The sequence below is a fragment of the Xenopus tropicalis genome, chromosome 8 (assembly GCF_000004195.4).
Source record: "Xenopus tropicalis strain Nigerian chromosome 8, UCB_Xtro_10.0, whole genome shotgun sequence".
Lineage (NCBI taxonomy): Eukaryota > Metazoa > Chordata > Amphibia > Anura > Pipidae > Xenopus > Xenopus tropicalis.
Window position 1 is genome coordinate 99,821,963 of NC_030684.2, and position 20,021 is coordinate 99,841,983.

General features: G+C 36.4%; 1 protein-coding gene across 5 annotated transcripts in view; it reads left to right on the plus strand.

Annotated features, from left to right (window-relative positions):
• Window positions 1-20,021, plus strand: part of cep170b (centrosomal protein 170B) — a 58,875-nt gene that overhangs the window by 23,362 nt on the left and 15,492 nt on the right. For 4 of the 5 annotated variants that reach the window (XM_031890593.1, XM_031890592.1, XM_031890595.1 and 1 more), the window contains 9 exons: window positions 3,054-3,192; window positions 5,414-5,521; window positions 8,096-8,578; window positions 9,948-10,705; window positions 11,689-11,865; window positions 11,958-12,093; window positions 12,606-14,309; window positions 17,511-17,748; window positions 18,223-18,382. In XM_031890593.1, the coding sequence (XP_031746453.1) occupies window positions 3,054-3,192; window positions 5,414-5,521; window positions 8,096-8,578; window positions 9,948-10,705; window positions 11,689-11,865; window positions 11,958-12,093; window positions 12,606-14,309; window positions 17,511-17,748; window positions 18,223-18,382 (3,903 nt within the window). The remainder of the gene's footprint in view (window positions 1-3,053; window positions 3,193-5,413; window positions 5,522-8,095; window positions 8,579-9,947; window positions 10,706-11,688; window positions 11,866-11,957; window positions 12,094-12,605; window positions 14,310-17,510; window positions 17,749-18,222; window positions 18,383-20,021) is intronic. The other variant, XM_031890594.1, reaches the window with a different exon arrangement.

Below are 20,021 nucleotides of genomic sequence, written 5' to 3' on the forward strand. Positions count from 1 at the left end.
GCGATTTCGGGAAATCGCCGAAAAAGCCTCGCGAGTCTTTTTCGGCGATTTGCGCGAAATCGAGCCGCCGCGTCTGCCATCCCGCCGGCGACTTACATGTTCGCCGGTGGGATGGCAGAGGGAAGGCAACTCGGGGAGATTAGTCGCCCGCGAGCAGGGAGTTTTGCCGCGGGCGACTAATCTCCCCGTGTACCAGAGCCCTAAAACACTTTTTTTTGTATTACTGTTACTTTAAAGGAAAATATGTGGAAAAGGCACATAAACAGTATGTGAACTTCTAGAAATAAATATAAATTTATTTTATCTTAACACTTAGACATACCTGATTCCACAAATTGAAAAAAAAAAACATAAAAGCCTGCCAGCATGTTTGCAGTTTGTGTTTTTGCCAGTTCCCCACCCCCCATAGTCTCACTGTAACCACTCCCTTGTTTCATTGTAAAGTGATGGATTCTGGTACTTGAAGTCCTTCTTCATTTAAAGGAAAAGTAACACTAAATTTTTTTAAGTAAAAAATCTGTTCTACCCTGCCCCAATAATTGCCCTATCCTGCACACCATTTAGTATTTTGAATGCTTTATTAGAAAATACCTGCTAAAACTTGGCTTCTGGTCATTTGAAATAAGGCGATACGGCAAAGGAAGGAGCAGCATCCACTATGAGACGATTGATCGAGCCTAGCCTTTCTTCTGTATAGGAAGGAGTCAGGCTAGGCTAGATCAATCGATCATCGCATAGTAGATGCTGCTCCTTCCTTTGCCGTATCGCCTTATTTCAAATAACCGGAAGCCAAGTTTTAGCAGGTATTTTCTACCTGCTAGGATAGGGCAATTATTGGTGCAGGGTAGAATAGATTTTTTACGTAAAAATTTTTAGCGTTACTTTTCCTTTAAGAGAATCTGTGCTCCACTCAACTATGGAAAGCAGAGAGTTCCAGAATTCGTCCAAGTGTAAGTGCATTACACTTAGAGCATAAGGATGATGCCACACAGGGCTGATTCCCAGCCTGTGTCAAAATTGCTGGCCGAGAACCAGCCCCTCCGCTGGCATCAGCCTCCTACCTTTCATACACACGGAAGCATTGTATCGGTCCAGATGCAGGCGGATATCAACTCTGAAATGTGAACCCTTGTGTTTCTTTGCCGATGTCCGCCATGTGTGCCTGTGCCCGCACCCAGGTCGACACAATGCTTCCGGGTGTAGGCAAGGTAAGAGGGAGGGGCTGATTCTCGGCCTGAACTTTACGCTCAGACCAAGAATCGGCCCTGTGTGGCATCAGCCTAAGGGATCTTGGGAAACAGCTTGGAGTTATCGTGTCCATCAGTCTGTGGAATCAGTTATGTTTGTGTAAAACAAAAACACATTCATATTTCTTAAAGTTCAGATTGTGTTTATGCACTTTTTCTACATAAACCCAACAGAACTAGCTTATGTCAAAAAGGGGGATATATATTTATATTTATTTATATATTTAATTTTATTATTAGAGCATTTGAAAAAAATGTACTTTCCAAAACAAGTTTAGATCTAAAATCTTTTTTTAATGCCATACTTAACTTCTAATCTCTGCGTGTGAACAACAAAGATTAAACTTAATTTCAAACATAGATATTTAATGCATTTTATTCACATTTAACCAAAATCGTATGTTGAAGATTTTCTTTTGGTTGCTTAATGTCTCTAGACGTGCTAAACAGACTGCATCATGTCCTACTGTATGTTTTCTTTAGCCCAGTTACGCAGTAGTGTAAATAAATGTCGCTGGGCTCCACAGCAAATTTAATTTAGTGTCCCAAAATATACATAAGTTGGCCTATGCTACTAAGATCTATTGAAATTGCTCATTAACTAGAACCTTACTGAGCCCCCTCTAAACTGTAGGGTCTGCTTCCTCTGTAGTTACACCCCTGAAGTTACGGGAAAGGCTGAAGTGAAAAGGAAAGTACCTGAATATAAATGTGAGGTACATATAGCACTTATGTAAATTATAGGGAGTGTAAGAGCACCAGCAAACAGGACCTGTCCACAGCCACAATGTATAATTAAACCCTAAGGCTTGTGTTTCGGATCAGTGACTTTTTCCCAACAGACTGGAGATAAAGAGGCAAAAATCCAGAACAGCTTGACATGCTATAACTTTTTATGCCTGCAGTGTTAAAGGCAAGTCAATTACTGTATTGCAAAGTTCACCAGCAGCACTTCTGTCCTAATTAGCATTTCCTTTTTAGCACAAATGACTAATGTCCAGATTGGAAACATGAAAAAGTGAATGTTCCAGATATATTGGCCCAGCTTTTCTTGGATAAGCTCAGTATTTCATTTTTCTGAGTTAATGGCTCATCTGTTCCATATAGTTACAAACATACTAGCTTTAACTCCAGGACTTGTCCCAGTGTTAACACCAGAGTCTGTTTAATGGTTTTTGTTGGACGTGTGTCTTTTGTTTGGTAAAACATACGTGGTTGCTTGGCTTTGATTATCTATTTTGTTTTTCTGTCCCTGCATTACAAAATGTGTCCATAGTTTTAACTTCAAGTTCATGGATGGCATCTACTGTTTAAACTGGTCAATAGCTGCATGAATGCAATGCAAATACTGCTTTAACTTTGTTTTTATTGAATCTTCAGCATGATGCATTGCTCTTTGACCTTAAATAAGCAATCACTTTCTACTTTTACTTTTGCTTTAGTTTTACACCTTATTCATGTGCTAGATCTACAACAGTTTGCAGCATGTGACTGCGGCCATCAATTGTAGATGACCCTTTAGTTTTTGTATATCCTAGTCATCTTTTTCACAATTATTGGAAATTGATTTCATCACTGAGAGAAGCTAATGAATAAAGAATAGGTAAGAAGTCTATTACAGAAGTCTTATCACAGGGGGGGAAAAAAAAATGCCTATTTTATTTGGCCCTTCAGTACTGTATATACAAATAGTTGTCTTTAATCTGTCATATTTTTATGCCACTTATGTCTCTGAAGACTTTTAAAATATTTAAAATGGTTTTTTGGATCCATTACATTGAATTTTCAATATACATCTTTTTTTAGCATGAAAAGTACACCAGCCACCTTCAGATGTGTTTGAAAACCGCTGCAGCAGGAAGAGAAGACCAGTTTAAAGAGCATGGTGCCCACGTAGACTCTGCCCAAGCCAAACAGGACAAAGCTGACAAGAAAGCTACTAGTGGTAATAATTATCTACCCTTTTAGTCCGTTATTTGATAAGAGTTCTAGCTATACATGTATAAGTGTATGGTGTAAGTCACTGTTATTTTGAGGTGTTTATTGGAAGGCAGTCTGTATTGGCTTTTGATGCCAAATTTGCTGCTTAACCATGTGGGAAAACTTTTTTTTTTTCTAATTCTGGTCCATTAAAAAAGTGGTCCATCTAATTTGTAGTATAGTCGTGGTTTATTGCTGTTGCAGGTGGGTCTTTGATACTGCTCAAATACAGGCGTGCTATTTGACTGTAATTAATCAGCCCTGTGGACTCAGTGTCCAGATTGCCATAAAAGGGAAAATCCCAAAAACAATAAATGATAGACAGAGACCATCTAGTCTCTATATCACACTGTTAGGGTTCTGGATATAAATACAGTAAACAAATTAGCAGTGAAACATGCAAACATTTAGTGGGGAATTTACAAAAATTTATAAAGCAAACTATATATATATATATATATATATATATATATATATATATATATATATGTCACAGGAACGATACCGCACTCACAGGTCTTAGTAGAGGAAAACGATGATTTATTTTCACAGCATACAACTGACGTTTCGGCTGTCTCCACAGCCTTTCTCAAAGAGAAAGGCTGTGGAGACAGCCGAAACGTCAGTTGTATGCTGTGAAAATAAATCATCGTTTTCCTCTACTAAGACCTGTGAGTGCGGTATCGTTCCTGTGACATGTTTCCTGAATTGTTAATACTGCACCCAGGCGTCCAGTGTTTTCTTAAACGTGAGTGCTGGCTCCCAACAGACTGTATATAAATACAAGTGGAGGGTATATAAAGGAAATAACTTGTTAATGCTTAAGAATATATATATATATATATATATATATATATATATATATATATATATATATATATATATATATATATATATATATATATATATATATATATAGTCTGTTGGGAGCCAGCACTCACGTTTAAGAAAACACTGGACGCCTGGGTGCAGTATTAACAATTCAGGAAACATGTCACAGGAACGATACCGCACTCACAGGTCTTAGTAGAGGAAAACGATGATTTATTTTCACAGCATACAACTGACGTTTCGGCTGAGAGAAAGAGAAGGCTGTGGAGACAGCCGAAACGTCAGTTGTATGCTGTGAAAATAAATCATCGTTTTCCTCTACTAAGACCTGTGAGTGCGGTATCGTTCCTGTGACATGTTTCCTGAATTGTTAATACTGCACCCAGGCGTCCAGTGTTTTCTTAAACGTGAGTGCTGGCTCCCAACAGACTATATATATATATATATATATATATATATATATATATATATATATATATATATATATATATATATATATATATATATATATATATATTCTTAAGCATTAACAAGTTATTTCCTTTATATACCCTCCACTTGTATTTTATAGGGCCCTGTGTAGTTTGAGAATATATGCATTGTATGCTCAATACAGGGTTATGGCTGTGGCCTGCACACTCTATATGAGGCTATATAAAGGAAATGACTTGTTAATGCCACACCTCCTCTGATGAAGCACCCAGTTGTGCGAAACACGTAAGGAGGACAGAGTTTAGGGGACCATGTGGCACTGGGATGCACCTATATGTCGGTTGCTATAGTATGGTTTGCTTTTTGCATTTTTGTAACTAATTAGAACCATTAAATGTTTGCATGTTTTACTGCTAATTTGTTGTTTATTGTTTGAAAATTCCAAAAAGAAAAGATAATATCTAAAATATTGCAAAGAGTTTCTCCCAAATGTATTTAGGTTCCTTAGACACACAGGATAGTTTCAAATGTTTCTGAAGAGTAGTACACACGTTGTTAATCACTTAAAGTTGAGTGATTAAAGTTGTGAATCATTTGGTATTGAGCAATTCACCCATGTACATAAATATGGCTGACAAACAAACGTATATAGTTACATAAACGTACGTATATAGTTACATAGTCAGTGTAAAAACCCCAACCTTTTTAAAAGCCACTGTATAAATTTTATATCATTTGAGCAAGTATCACTTGATAGTTGTCAGTCTGGCAATAGTTATAGAAACCTTGCTAGTAAATACCATATTTGACCATTATGTATGTAATTTTGTATATATTCTTATATATAACATAATTTGTGTAATTTTATTGCATATCTGCAGTCTTACAGAAAGCTTACTGATTAAATATATTTTTGCTTCTAGATATTCCTGCCTACCGTACACCTTTGTACGGTCAACCATCTTGGTGGGGAGAGGATGATGATAACAAGCTTGATAAGGAAGGCAGAAGACAAGATGAACACTATTCAGGTGAGTTTGTTTTCTATATTTACACAGTTTTAAAGAAGGAAAGTAACCCCCAAATGTTAGGCACCCTCCTGCTTTTTCTTTATTCAAAATCCTGAGGCCGATGTATGTGCGATAGAGTGCAAATCCTGGCATTTTTGTTAAAGTTCAGCTTTTCACTCTACTGCAAATGTGCCCCCATATGGAAAAAAAAAGAAGGAATAGGATTGCTTGCACAGAAGTGGGCCGGTGCAGATTTCTGCTAACAGGAGCACCGGCCGGGGGATTCAGGGAAGTGATTACAATCACTGGGTGCCTAACATTTAACGCACCTCACAATGATTAAAGTGTTCCTTCTCCTTTAAAGGACATCTCAATTTACTATAATAACAATATTAAAGTCATGCCAAAAAAATTGAATACATTATTTGCAAGGTCATTCCATCTTGCCTCCTCCCAGCCACTAGTAGGTTAATTATAGTTTGGTGCTGTTGGAACCTTTATATAAGATAAGTACATACTGGTTTGAGGTTCAGGAACACCCTGGGTTACTATATGAAAGGAGTTCTCTCTATTTCATTAAACTTACCTTATTTGCTTATGCCAGTAATATATAATAGCCATGGCTAATACCTAGGAATTGAAGCTCACATACAAGTAATTATTAAAGGAAATCTAAAGCCTGAAAAGAAATATGTCAAGAAAATGTTTTGGTTTTTTTTTTAACTTACTGCACTAACCCGGAGGTTCAGTGCCCTAATATAAAAATGATCTATACCCTCACAGTTGTCCACAGCAGCTTGGATCATGTCAGCAAAACTGCATATGCTCAGTGTCTGTGTTTTGAGCTACTGTTGAGAGGCTAAGCTTAAGGGTGACATCACCAAAACATTACAAGACATGAGGTTATCTGTCATAGAAGGTGATTATTAATTAATTCTGATGCAGAATGCACTGGTTTCTATGCTACAATGTAACGTGAATCTGAGTAATTACTAATCAGCCTTGTATTATTAATTATATTTTTTTGTATACTGTATATTGTGAGTTGATCTCTTAGCTCAAGTGCTTTACTTGAGCTAAGGAAGCTACTGGAGACATCTTCAAAGGACTGTGGTATATTTGGGTTGGTAAAGAATTTAAAACACAAATGTAGCATTTTTATCCTAACTCTTTGTTAAAGGAACAGTAACACCAAAAAATGAAAGAGCTTTAAAGTAATAAAAATATAATGCACTGTTGCCCTGCACTGGTAAAACTGGTGTGTTTGCTACAGTAACACTACTATAATTTATATAATAAGCTGCTGTGTAGCCATGGGGGCAGCCATTCAAGCTGGAAAAAAGGAGAAAAGGCACAGGTTACATAGCAGATAACGGATAAGTTCTGTAGAATACAATAGTGTTTTATCTGTTATCTGCTATGTGCCTGTGCCTTTTCTCCTTTGAATGGCTGCCCCCATGGCTACATAGCAGCTTATCTATAAAAATTATAGTAGACTTTCTGAAGTAAACACACAACTTTTACCAGTGCAGGGCAGCAGCACATTATATTTTAGTTACTTTTATACACTTTCATTTTTTGGTGTTACTTTTCCTTTAACCTGTACTTCTCCTTTAAACAGACAGAAATCAGATGATAGAAAAGAATCCAGTAGGAGAATATAGTCTGTCCAATCATGGATAGCTGCATTTGTTTTTTATTCTGGGACATTATTTGTAACAGTTTTAGTCTCTCGTACAGCAGCTGGCAATGAGACTAAGCTGAAGCATTCTATTTGTGTAAATAATGCAATAGATCAGGAATTAGCTGACCCTGTCTCAGAGAAGTAGTTATACCATAAATGCATGTCCGTATATGCATTGTGCTAATGGGCATTTAATTGCATGTTGTAGTCATTCACTAAAATAGAAAATTACAGGTGTATCTTTGTGCTGGATCAGTTTGTCCTGCTTAATTTGCTTATATTGAGTATCTGGGTGGTACAAAAAGTCTATCATATCAATGATAACAAGTGCAAAAGACTGTGCAAAGGGCTTAAATTTGGAAGATATATTGGGAACTATTTAGGTAAAGGGAAACCAGAATAAATAAGGGGTGCTGAGTATACCGCAAGTGTCATCCAGAGAGGTCCAGATATGGTTCTAGATGTGATTATTTGTGCTATGTGGTAGACTTTTCCGCTGTACATGTAGGCTGACCCCACTGCAGTCTGTAGGGGTAGCTTGGTGGGAATATGCAGAATTTGTTGCATTGCTGAAGTTTTTTGTTTAATATATATCCAAACAACAAAATGCACAATCTTTTGTTTTTTTACCCAATGCTATTCCCCTACAAGTGCCTTGTGTAGCAGAAAAAATATAGGGTAAAAATTAATTTAATTTGTTTACAAAATAAGGGTTCATTGGCATTATGCTTGAGTTATTAAATATTATTAAATAAACTGTTGCTAATTATTGCTGAAATGAGGGACAAAAAGATATTTCTTTACCTCTCCAGGTAAATAAGGTTTTGGACAGAGATTTTGGATTAAATTTATATTGTGGTATTTTTAAATGATATTTGGTCTTTGTTTTTTTTTGTTTGTTTGTTTTTTAGAAAGGCCAAACGATATGACTCAACATGAGGAAGAAATAAATGGTAATATGAGCTACAGGGATTCTCAGGATCAGTGTGTGTACCCATTCAGAAGAGAACCTAGTTACTTTGAAATTCCAACTAAAGACTTTCAACAGCCTGTAAAGCCCCCAGAAACCCAGGTCTATGAAATCCCTACTAAGGACACAGATGCAGTGCCCCCTGTAACACCCCCTGTCATGCAGAGCCATGCCTCTTTTACAATTGAGTTTGATGATTGCCAGCCTGGAAAAATAAAAATTAAAGATCATGTAACAAAATTTTCTATGAGACAGAGGAAAACAGCTGGAAAGGAACCTGCTCCAACAGAAATGGTGTCAGCAGAAAGTAAGGTGGCTGACTGGCTGGTTCAAAATGACCCAAGTTTGATTAGAAGACCAGCTCCTGGAGAAGATGTCTACAGTACCAAGAGTGACCTTCCTATCCATAACAGAACTCTTAAAGGTAAGAAGTGATACATAAAATCAAATGTCAAGACACGTTTCTGGTACAACTCAGTTTGACAATATCCTTTTAAAAAAGTGTGTTGAACACCCTACCTTTAATTTTATGATTTATTTTTATTACCTATGCTATACCTTTACCTTAATGGTAAGCATTACCTTAAACCTTGGATTTAGACAGAGATAAGGCGCTTGCAAGAGGACATATACATATACTCTATACAAGTACATTAGAGGGGATTATAGGCAGATAGGGGATGTTTTCTTTTTTTCCCATAAAAACGATCAACGCACCAGAGGTCACCCCTTAGATTAGAGGAACAGAGCTTCCATATGAAGCAGCGTAGGTGGTTTTTCACGGTGAGGGCAGTGAGGTTTTGCTTTCTGAGATGGCAGATTCTGTTAATGCCTTTAAGAGGGGCTTTGATGAGTTTTTGAACAAGCAGAATATCCAAGGCTATTGTCATACTATAATATACAGTTAGTATTGATGTCGGTATATATAGTTTATGTATGTTGTAGTATAGATAGGTAAGTATAGGTTGTTTGTGCTGGGTTTACTTGGAAGGGTTAAACTTGATGGACTCTGGTCTTTTTTCAACTTGAAATTGATGGACTTTGGTCTTTTTTCAACTATATTAAAAAGTTATATGTATTATTTTATAAAGGGGTGGTTCACCTTTAAGTTAATGTTTTAGTATGTTATACAATGGCCAGTTCTAAGTAACTTCATTATTTTTTTTAATAGTTTTTTTTTTTTCTACTTTTTTGATGCCTTCCTCTGACTCTTTCTAACTTTAGAAAGGGAGTCATTGACCCCAACTACCATAAAAAATGTTTCCGTGAGGCTGAAATTTAATTGTTGTTAACTTTTTATTACTTTTTTTTATATTCAGGTTCTCTCCTATTTATGTACCAGCCTCTCCTTTAAGCTACTCCCTTGTTGCTAAATTAATTTGAACCCTAGAAACCAGATAATCTGTTGAAATTCTAAACTGGAAAGTTGCTGGTCAAAAAGTGAAAAATACCTCAACTTCCAGGTTTTAAAAATAACAACCAGCTTTCTTCAAGGAACACTTTTTGTTGGCAGATATTGTCATAAAAAGTTTGTTTTCCTTAACACATGTTTAATGTTGTTAAGAGTAGAGCTAGAATATGACATTTTGACAAAATAGTCATTATAAGATTATATGACCGATTATAAAAGACTTAATTAAAAAAGGTTTAACTTATGTGTCTCGTTGGAAGCAGTACAAATACCCTTCCAAAAGCATTACTAGTTGTAAATGCGTAGCCCTTTAATTGCTGTGATGTCATATTGCAATACACTAAGCATCATACTTTGCTTGTCTATTTTTAATGTATTCAAGGTAACAGACATGAAGATGGAACACAGAGTGATTCAGAAGACCCCTTGGTGGCCCAACCTGAACAGGAAATTGGAACACCTGATCACCCACAGCTCCAGCGGCAGATCAAGCGCGAACCTGAAGAATTGCTGCACAATCAGCAGGCGTTTGTCATACAGTTTTTTGATGATGATGATGCCCCTAGGAAAAAACGGTCCCAGTCTTTTACACACAATGCAAACTCCCCTCAGAATGACACAGACCCAGTCCTTAAAGCAAAAGCTGAAAAGCGAAAGGGCACATTGCATGTTGAAAAAGTGTCAACTAATGGAATGGGTTCAACTGCTCCAGCATCAAAATCACTGTCAAGCCCTTCATTCCCTCAAAGATCAAACTCTTTTAGGCGAGAAAAGACAGAGGACCGCATTTCTTCTGCACCTACGACAGCAAAGTTACCAGGGAAGAACTATGGAAGTGTTGGGAAGAAATCAAAGCTTGCCCAAGAATTTGCTGCTGAATATATGCGTGAACAAGTAGAGGTAGTTAAACAGGCAGCAGAAAAACCCATGACCTTGCCTTTGTCTACATCAATATTGCAGCAACCAGCCTCACAAGTGCAAATCTCAAGCCAAGCACAAACAATGCAGCTAACATCTGATGTAAGAACAGGAAAAGTTAAAAATGAAGAAGAGGACAACCTAAGTGATGCAGGAACATACACAATAGAAACAGAGACACAGGATAGAGAAGTTGAACAAGCCAGGAAAATGATAGACCAGGTAAAGTGAACTGCAATTCTAATATGAACTGGGTATAATACTGAGAAAGACCACGTAAACTTTTTGTTTTGAAGTTGAATGGTTCTGTCCACTTGCAGTGAGATGTTTTCTAGTAAGTTTAGTGTTTCTGGTTTTCTATTGTTTCCAAGTACAAAAAAATTAACTGATGAAACTTAAAGTTGTTTACCATTAAAAGATTTTAAAAGTGAGACTTGCTTTAAATTGCTATCTGATTGCTAGGGCTTTATTATTATGGCAATCAAGAAGCTGTTAAGAAAGGAATATGTAACATTAATAGTATAGGGCCTAAACAGAAATATAATCATACAATTTCACCATCAAATGTGAACAGTCCACCTTTTTTTTTGTCTGTGATAACCACATAACATTTTCAGATGCAGTGTTGTAACATGCAGTATATAAAATAAGTTGAAACCATAACTTCTAAAACACAAAGAGGCAGTTATAAAAGTTAATTCAAAGGTGATTTAACTATCCTACTAAAGGAGTGAAATATGTTGTTTAATAATTAAGTTTGCTTAATATTATAAGGAGGGCCCTTTTTAAATGTTGGACCCAAAACCTCTGAAAACCACTGCTGTTAACTAATATGGTTAAACTGTTAGTCACCTTATTAGGGATAAGGAAGACAACTTCTGAAACGCTATGAGCAAAAGTAATCTTTTTTTATATTTTTTTTTACATTTTATATACCATGTTAAACGTTCTTAAGTAAGATTATATTAAAAGAAAGATGTTTATAAAGGACTTTGTAGCTCTTTCAGGGCTCTATCTGCCCTCCAGGCCTCTTGTTGCATATTTATGACTAAATTATGTATTGTAAAACACAAACTCTGTGAAACAGACAAGGTGGTGTGTAAGTCTTTGGGCAATATTTTGATTTGATATTTAGCTTTCTGAATTTGGTTACTGAAACCAATTAAGTCAATAGCTTACAATTTAACACTTTCATTTGTATTTAGGTCTTTGGAGTATTTGAATCCGATGAGTATTCCAAGATTGCATCCACAGTTTATAGGCCAGTTATTAAATTGGGAGAAGAGGAACCTCTTGCCAGTGAACCAAGTGTACCACACAAGCCCATAATGTCATCAACTCCACCAGTAAAACTAAGTAATGGGCTTCCGGCTGAAACTTTGGTATGTTTCAGTTTTACTAAACACAATCATGTAATGGCTATGCTTTTGCCAAATGTAAATAATTGAATGTAAATTGTTTTGCACATCTACAGATTGAAAGAACTGGGTCAAGCTCCAAACAAAGTCAGAAATGGGTTTCCCGTTGGGCAAGCCTCGCTGACAGTTATCCCGATGCATCACCAACATCTCCTTTGGACAGTCAGAAGCAAGGCTTAATTGCAGATGATGGTACATAAGACCAGATTTGATTTTATTTTCAGTTTTTGCTTGAGAAATGTCTCATAGTTTTCAATAGAGTAGTTGTACTGTTGGTTTGGATCAGAATATGGATACTACTGAGGATTTACTTCAGTTAGCAACAGTAATAAAAATTGCTCCATATTCACAAAATATGTATAATGTATAATTTGGCATGCAATGAATCCCAAATTCTGTTTGTGATTTGGCCGCATTCCAGCCTCTTTTGCAGGATTTTGATTTGGCTAAACTGATTTTGAACCAATATTATCTGTTAAGTCAGTAAGTTTTTAACATTCTCGATTCAAATCAGTCACTGTTATCCAGGGTACACAAATCCACATTTTTTTCTTATTTTTTGCTATGGTTATAGACATGGAAATGTTTTAGATTTAATTGTTAAGTAATGTCAAAAGGTAGATGCAACATAATGTGGGAATTAGCTAATGGTTCTGTTTGGCAGCCATAATTAAATGAAAATTAATTAGACCATTGCTTTACAGAAGACGTTATTGAGCGTACAGAGCACCAAGGAGAAGCAGATCCCACTGTGCCATCAAGAACAAGACGGCTCCTTCCACAACTTCCTCCTGAAAATGTAATGCCAACAATCTTTGTATGCCAAGAGTCTTTTTCAGATGAATCTCAAAGGAAGTCTTTGGAAGAACCAGAAAAGAGAATTTCTGAAGAAAACAGCAGTTTATTATTAGTTCAAGAGGAATTAGATCCAGACAGTCTTAGTGATACCAGCAAGTCTGATGATGGTGTCATATCAGTCAGGAAGTCTGCCAAGGCTTCCAACACTTATAGAAATGGATGGAAGGGAGAGGAGTCTCATAGTAGGGAACCATCTGTTCAGAGAACTTCAGTACCTTCTAATGAAAAGAAATCAACTTGTTTTTATGTTGGAAATGATGACGTTGGAAGTGTAAAACAAACAAGCTTTGGATTGTCCTCTAAAGATGTGATTAAGGGCCCAGAAAGCCACATTAAGATGAAAGTTAATTTACACATAACTGCTGAGACTCCAAGCTCAGGAAAGGCAGTTAATCAGTTTCCCAAGAAAGATAATGGCTCTGCAAAAGATCCTCTTTCATTTGTAAGGCAGGAAAGCTTTACCAAAGAGACATCCAGTAGCAATGTTTTACCAAATAAGCTTCCACATATTTCAACTCATCCATTGCTTAAAGATTTAAGTGTTACAAAATCAAATCATGACTACAGTAAGGAGACACGCCTAATACTTAAAGAGACAGAAACCGCTTTGGCTGCTTTAGAAGCTAAGCTCTTTACACAGTCCCACCTTGATGAAATAGAAAATACTCCTTGTTTGCGTGATGACTCCTTATCAGGAGACTCTGATGTGGATACAGCCAGCACAGTTAGTCTAGTCAGTGATAAAAATGTACCAAGTCATTCACAGAAAAACAGAATTGTCAGCCTTCAGAAAGAAAAGTCTTCCTCCACTTCTTCTATACAAGAGCAATATTGTCAACCAAGTGCTCGAGAACGTCTTTCTGAGAAACGAAGGACAGTTCCTGCTGATGCTGGAACTAGAAATGTAACCAAACGACTAGGGATGACACGTAGCACTGGAGCACGTGGCTCATTAGACTTCACAGATGAAGAAAGGTGTTCTAGTCTTCCTTATATGCCAGTTTCAGAAACTGTTTCATCTGATTATGAACATTCTTCTTCAAGGCATATTTCAAGGAGGAAACCCTTTGGTCAGACTTGCAAAGATGAATCGAGTAGATCATCAAATGCACAAAAAGTTCAGCAGGCTCTTACACGCTCTAACAGTTTATCAACTCCGAGGCCTACAAGAGCTTCCAAACTGCGTCGCGCTCGTCTCGGCGAATCTTCTGACAATGAAAGTGCTGATGTAGAAAGATCAAATATAAGTCCAGGAACGTCTTCTGCAAACTCATCTTCTGCTAAAAGTTCTACAGAAACTAAAAAGCCATCTCGTTTAGATATCCTTGCTATGCCAAGAAAACGAGCAGGTTCATTTAATGTTCCAAGTGACTCTGAAACAACTTCTTCAGTAAGAGGAATGTTTTCAGGACGTAGCATAGACCAAAGTTACACTAGTAGAAAACCAGCTGTGGCAGAAAGCAAGCAGCCTCCCAAGAAACCTCTACCACCTACACAGAAGCAAACACCAAGACCTCGCTCAAGCAGTGTCAAGTACTCATCATCTTCTAGTAAGTTGTTTCTGTATTTAATCCTAGAATAACCATACAGTTTTCTTTCATTTGGTTGCATAAATTATTCTTTGCCTTAAAAGTAGCACTGCATATATTAAGGGATACATACATTACACAACTGGTTATATAGTATGGGTGATTCAGGATGGTGTAGAAAATAAGCTGAAGACCAGTTGACTTCTTAATAAGACAATTAGAGAAAATGTACATTAAAGAGATTCATTCCTTTGCCTTTGTAAACCTGTTTGCCAGTCTGAAATAACACTAGAAGATCCATGCATTTTTAAAGGGATATTGTTATCACACACCCACTTTATCATTATACCATTTCATTTTTTACAGTGTTAATAGTGTTCTGTTTCTTTGCATCACATTAGTGGTCCATCTTACAATGTGTACATTAAATGCATCTGTCTGCCTCTTTATATCACACATTAAATTAGTCATTGGCATTTCCTATCCAAAATTAAGGGAATGTTAATGGATTGTATGCAACATCTCACTAATTCTCAAAATATTACATGCTATTTATGAGCAAAAGTAAGCATGTTTTATCCTAACAGCAATGTTCTTTTAAATATTGTTTTTTAATACTGATAAGATCTAGGGTGCATTGTAATAGGTGCAAAATTTATTAAAGGTGCAGGTAACCCATAGAAACCATTTACCGTATATACTCGAGTATAAGCCGATTCGAATATAAGCCGAGGTACCTAATTTTACCTAAGAAAACTGGAAAAACGTATTGACTCGAGTATAAGCCTAGGCATCCATTTCTTCACTGTATACCTCAGTGTGAAACCCGAACAAATAAATGAATTGAAGATAAGGGGGCATCAATAACGTCAGGCTGAAATACACACAGAGCTGCATTTGCCACCAAATGTCACCACCACAAACAAAACATATACCTGCAACTCTGCTAATTCTCACATTTTGAGTGCTAGAAAACTCTGCTTATACTCGAGTATATACGGTATCAATATAAAATTATACAGTGCTGCATATACTTTTAGCTCTTTATTAATAATTAAATGGTATGCAAATGTTGTGCCTATTTATTACATTGCCTTAATATTATTCAAAATATTTCAATTGAAAAGTACTATTTTACTGGTTATTCTACTTTGATTAATATTTATTCTCTCTCTCCCAACATTCCATTTATTTCCATTAAGGCATATAAGTGCCACTAAGTTTGAGCAATATGAAGCCTAAACATTACCGATATCTTATATTGCCTGGGTTTCTAGGGCTGTTGTAACACATTTTCAAATAATCACATATGTTTGCATCTTCATGCATTTCCCTTTTAAGGTATTGGCAAAATACAGTGTGTCTTAAACCTTAGAATTTAGAGTGTTAAAATGTGAGGGACATTCTGTTTGGGGGTGTTAGTGGAGACTAACAGAAAACTGTGTTGTTTTAATTAACATTATCATATTTTACCAATCTCGAAATGTTTAAGTACTTTGGCTACTTTTCTTCTACAAATATGGGACCTGTTATCCTAAATGCTTCAGATGTTGCTGGGGTTTTCCGGATAAGGGATTTTTTGGAAATTTGGAGCTCCATACTTTGAGCCTAAAAAAAAAATGTATTTAAATATTAAATAAACCCAATAGGATTGTTTTTCCTTTAATAAGAATTGATTATATCTTAGTTAGGATCACAAGTACAAGGTAATGTTTTATTATAACAATGAAATAATTTAATTATTTAATTAAAATGCAGTCTATGGGAGATGGCCTTTCTGTATTTCTGAGCCTTCTGGATAACTGGTCTCCGGATCCATTACCTGTATGTCTATATAAAATACTCTGAAAAAAATGGGCCTTTAGGGAGAGTGATATAAATGTGTATTTTCCAACTGAGTTTTTCAAATGAATTGGTTTTCAGCCAGGTTTATTGTAGTTTATTAACATTCTTTTATTCTACAGAACACTTGTTACACATTTCATTTTCTCTTCCTAACTTTCTAACGTTTTCTCATTCAGTTCCTCCTGCACCTGTTAGACTACTATCATATTAATATTTTAAGTCTCTGCCATCTGTTAAAATGTTTCTTTTGTTGAAATTCCTTTTTAATTATCTAACTTACAATTATAAATTAACAAGTAATAAATGCTAAAAAAAAAAAAAATCAGCAACAATAATTCAACAAAAGAAATACAACTGTGAATAATCCATGAAATCAATTAAATCAATTTAAAAGAAAGTACCCATGGAAAAAGAAGTTAGGCTTGAACTATAACTAAATAGAAAATAGGCTTATAGGTATAAGATGTAATTACAGTACTTCCCAGTTACTACAATACAAATGACCAATATTGTCATGCAGTATGGCCTGGCAAGCCCATTTCTTCCAAACCAGGTGTTTTTAAAATTGTTCCAGTGTAGCTCAGCCAAATGACTAAAGACTTATTTAGGTACATTAATTGGTTTATTTTGCCACATACACTAAGCTGAATAGGTTCCAACATTTTTTATTGAGAGAGAATGAGAATGATAGGAGTAGAAGAAGTACTGTCTCCTGCTGTTTTTGTCTGGGCAGATTGTGTAACTCCTTGCCTGTACATAGCTATTTTCTGGATACTTTCATAGGTACTTTCTATTAAAACTCTATTTTAAAATAGTCCTTTGATCACATATTCTTTTGAATGTATTCTGTGCTTTAATTTTTGTTAATACATTTATTAACCTGGGAAGTATCACAAAAATTTCAATACAAACTTTATCTCATGGAAATATAACTAATTTAACATGCTGTACCATTTTTAAAATAATCAAACCCCCTAACAGAAGTCTGTCTCTGTGTATGCCACTTTGTATTGGAGTCTGTTAGCTTACTACATTGTCTAGACAAAGGAAGCCAACGCCATTGTATTTGGCCTGTTATCCGACTCCTGCATGTAGAAAGACACATTGCTGAGAGGGAGATACTGAAGAGTAACTTATTATTGCAGCAACTTTACTGAATTTATAATTGATTATATTTAGAAAGATTATATTTTCCATGAGATAAAGGTTCTTTTTATTTTTGTTTTAGTTCTCATTTTATTTATTAAAAATTTATATATTATGTATATAATTAGAAAAGCACAGAATTCCAACACTCTTTCTTGGTTACTGGGGCACAATCAAGTCTTTATTGATTATATAACATTCTTTTTCTCTAAAACCAATTCATTTTATAAGCTTCACGAAGGAGGCAACAGGGATCAGATTATGTTTCTACATCTGAGGAGGAGTGTGGCTCAAATCACAGCACTCCTAAACACAAACACTCCCGTGCTTCAACAGCCACTCAGACTTCAAGATCAAGCAGTGTCTCTCGACGTCAGATGCCCAACAGTCGCCAAGATGAGGAAGAGGATGAGCAGGAAGTTTATAACAACTTCATGGCCCAGTCTGTGGAAATTGCAGAAATAGCCAGGTGAGTATGAACCACAGCATTAAATCAGCTGTCATCCAAATGCTGCACCAGGGTCGACATGACATGCTTCGGCTGTAGCATAACATTGTGCAAGATGCTTAATATGAAATTACGGAAAGTGGGAGGCAAAGCCAATGGAAGCTTTATGTTGTGTTATGTAGTGGCACTCTTAAGTGTCATAGATCAAAATTGGGTGTATTTGAACACTTAAGTCTGTGTTATTCAACATTTCTATGACTTTCAAACCGTTCTATAGATATACTGTTGTACCACATGACATTTGTACTTAAAAGTAAGTAGTTTTTAATTGTTTCCTATGGGGAGCAAGTAATGTTTCTGTTGTAGCCTATCTTGTTTGATATATAGAAAACTAAATCCTATTTTAGTCAGCTCCTAGAAGCCAGCCTCAAATGTCCACATGTAATAATTGAATTTTTATATGAAAATCATTTGTAACACTGCTGTCTGCAACAGATTGAGTCAAACCCTGGTGAAAGATGTTGCCAGTTTGGCAAGAGAGATTCATGATGTAGCAGGAGATGGAGATTCTCAGAGTTCCTCAGGAACAGGACAGAGCACCTCAATCAGTTCTGTGCCAAACACCCCAGCCTCAACCATTTCAGCAAGGGAAGAGGTAAGGTGTCTAGGGAATATTCTAATTTCTTATCGTCTGAACCCTCCCACCACGGCATCCAATTAGTTCAGGGGACATTATGTTCACACAATGTTGTGTTTTGCTGTTTTAAGTATCACATATTTGGGGCTTTTTCTGGTTGAAGCCCAAAGGTTTTTCTATTAGTTGATAAAAGGACTACACTGCAAGAGTTGATGCATTTAACACTCCATAAATCATGATCTTTAGTCAGTGGGTGGGTTATAGTGCTTGTTTATAATTTGTGTCTCATTTTCGCTTTTCATTGCATGTCCAAAGTTCATACTTGTTAGAATCTAATGCTATACTAAGGGGGACATTTACTAATCCACGAACGCTTCGAGGATATTTTCGGTGACTTTTTCGTATTTTGCACGACTTTTTCGTACTTTGCGACAAAATTTGTGCGACAAAATCGTATTGTCTCGCCGAGTACGAAAGTTTCGGATTCATTCAAGCTTCGGTATCGCGACTTTCATTGGGGCATGTTGGAGCTGCAGAGTGCCATTGATTTCTATGGGAGACTTTCCTTGGGCCAGGTTGGAGCTACAGAGTGCCATTGAGCCCTATGGGAGACTTTCCTTGGGCCAGGTTGGAGCTGCAGAGTGCCATTGAGCCCTATGGGAGACTTTCCTTGGGCCGGGTTGGAGCTGCAGAGTGCCATTGAGCCCTATGGGAGACTTTCCTTGGGCCAGGTTGGAGCTGCAGAGTGCCATTGATTTCTATGGGAGGCTTCCAAAATCATGCACAGAAGGATCAAAGTCGGAAAGGTTTTCCTGCATTTTATGATCGTTTGGTATGAATATTTCGTGACTTTCGGATCGCCAATACGATATTAACGTGACTAATACAATTTTTTCTTAAGCATATTCATGATATTTGCGATCTTAAGAAATGATCGTATTCAATACGAATTTATCCCATTCAGGATTCAAACTCGTGGTTTCATGAATGTGCCCCTAAGTATTTGTGCAATTGTGCTTTAAGTGCTTTTGATTCATATCTAAGGGTAAAGACACACGCAGCTTTAGGGTGAAGACACCCGGAGCTACTTAGTAGCAGCTACTAAATGCCAGAAAATACCCTGCCATAGACAATACTGAGAATTTCCTCTGCATAGTCTATTTTTGTAGCTGTGACAAGTAATTGTGACTAGTAGCTGCGTGTGTCTTTACCCTTAGATATGAATCAAAAGCACTTAAAGCACAATTGCACAAATACTTAGGGGCACATTCATGAAACCACGAGTTTGAATCCTGAATGGGATAAATTCGGATTGAATACGATAATTTCTTAAGATCGCAAATATCATGAATGCAAGTGAGAACTGTGCTCTATGTATTGTGTTTTAAAAAAGCTAACGGCAAAACCTTGTGAAAACAAAGTACATAACCAGCTATGTACCAGGGTATGGACATATATTTTCCCTTTTTTTTGTGGAATTTCCAAACATGGTGTGCTCTCCTTTTTTCCTCTAAAGAACAGGGATTTTACTTTTGTCCCTTTGTACTTTATGTGGCTTAGTCGGTATAATCATAATTATATATACAGATACTATAGCAAGAAAGAGCCTATTGAGTTAGCTTTTGCTTTGCAGTAATGGGGAGATTTTGATTGTTCA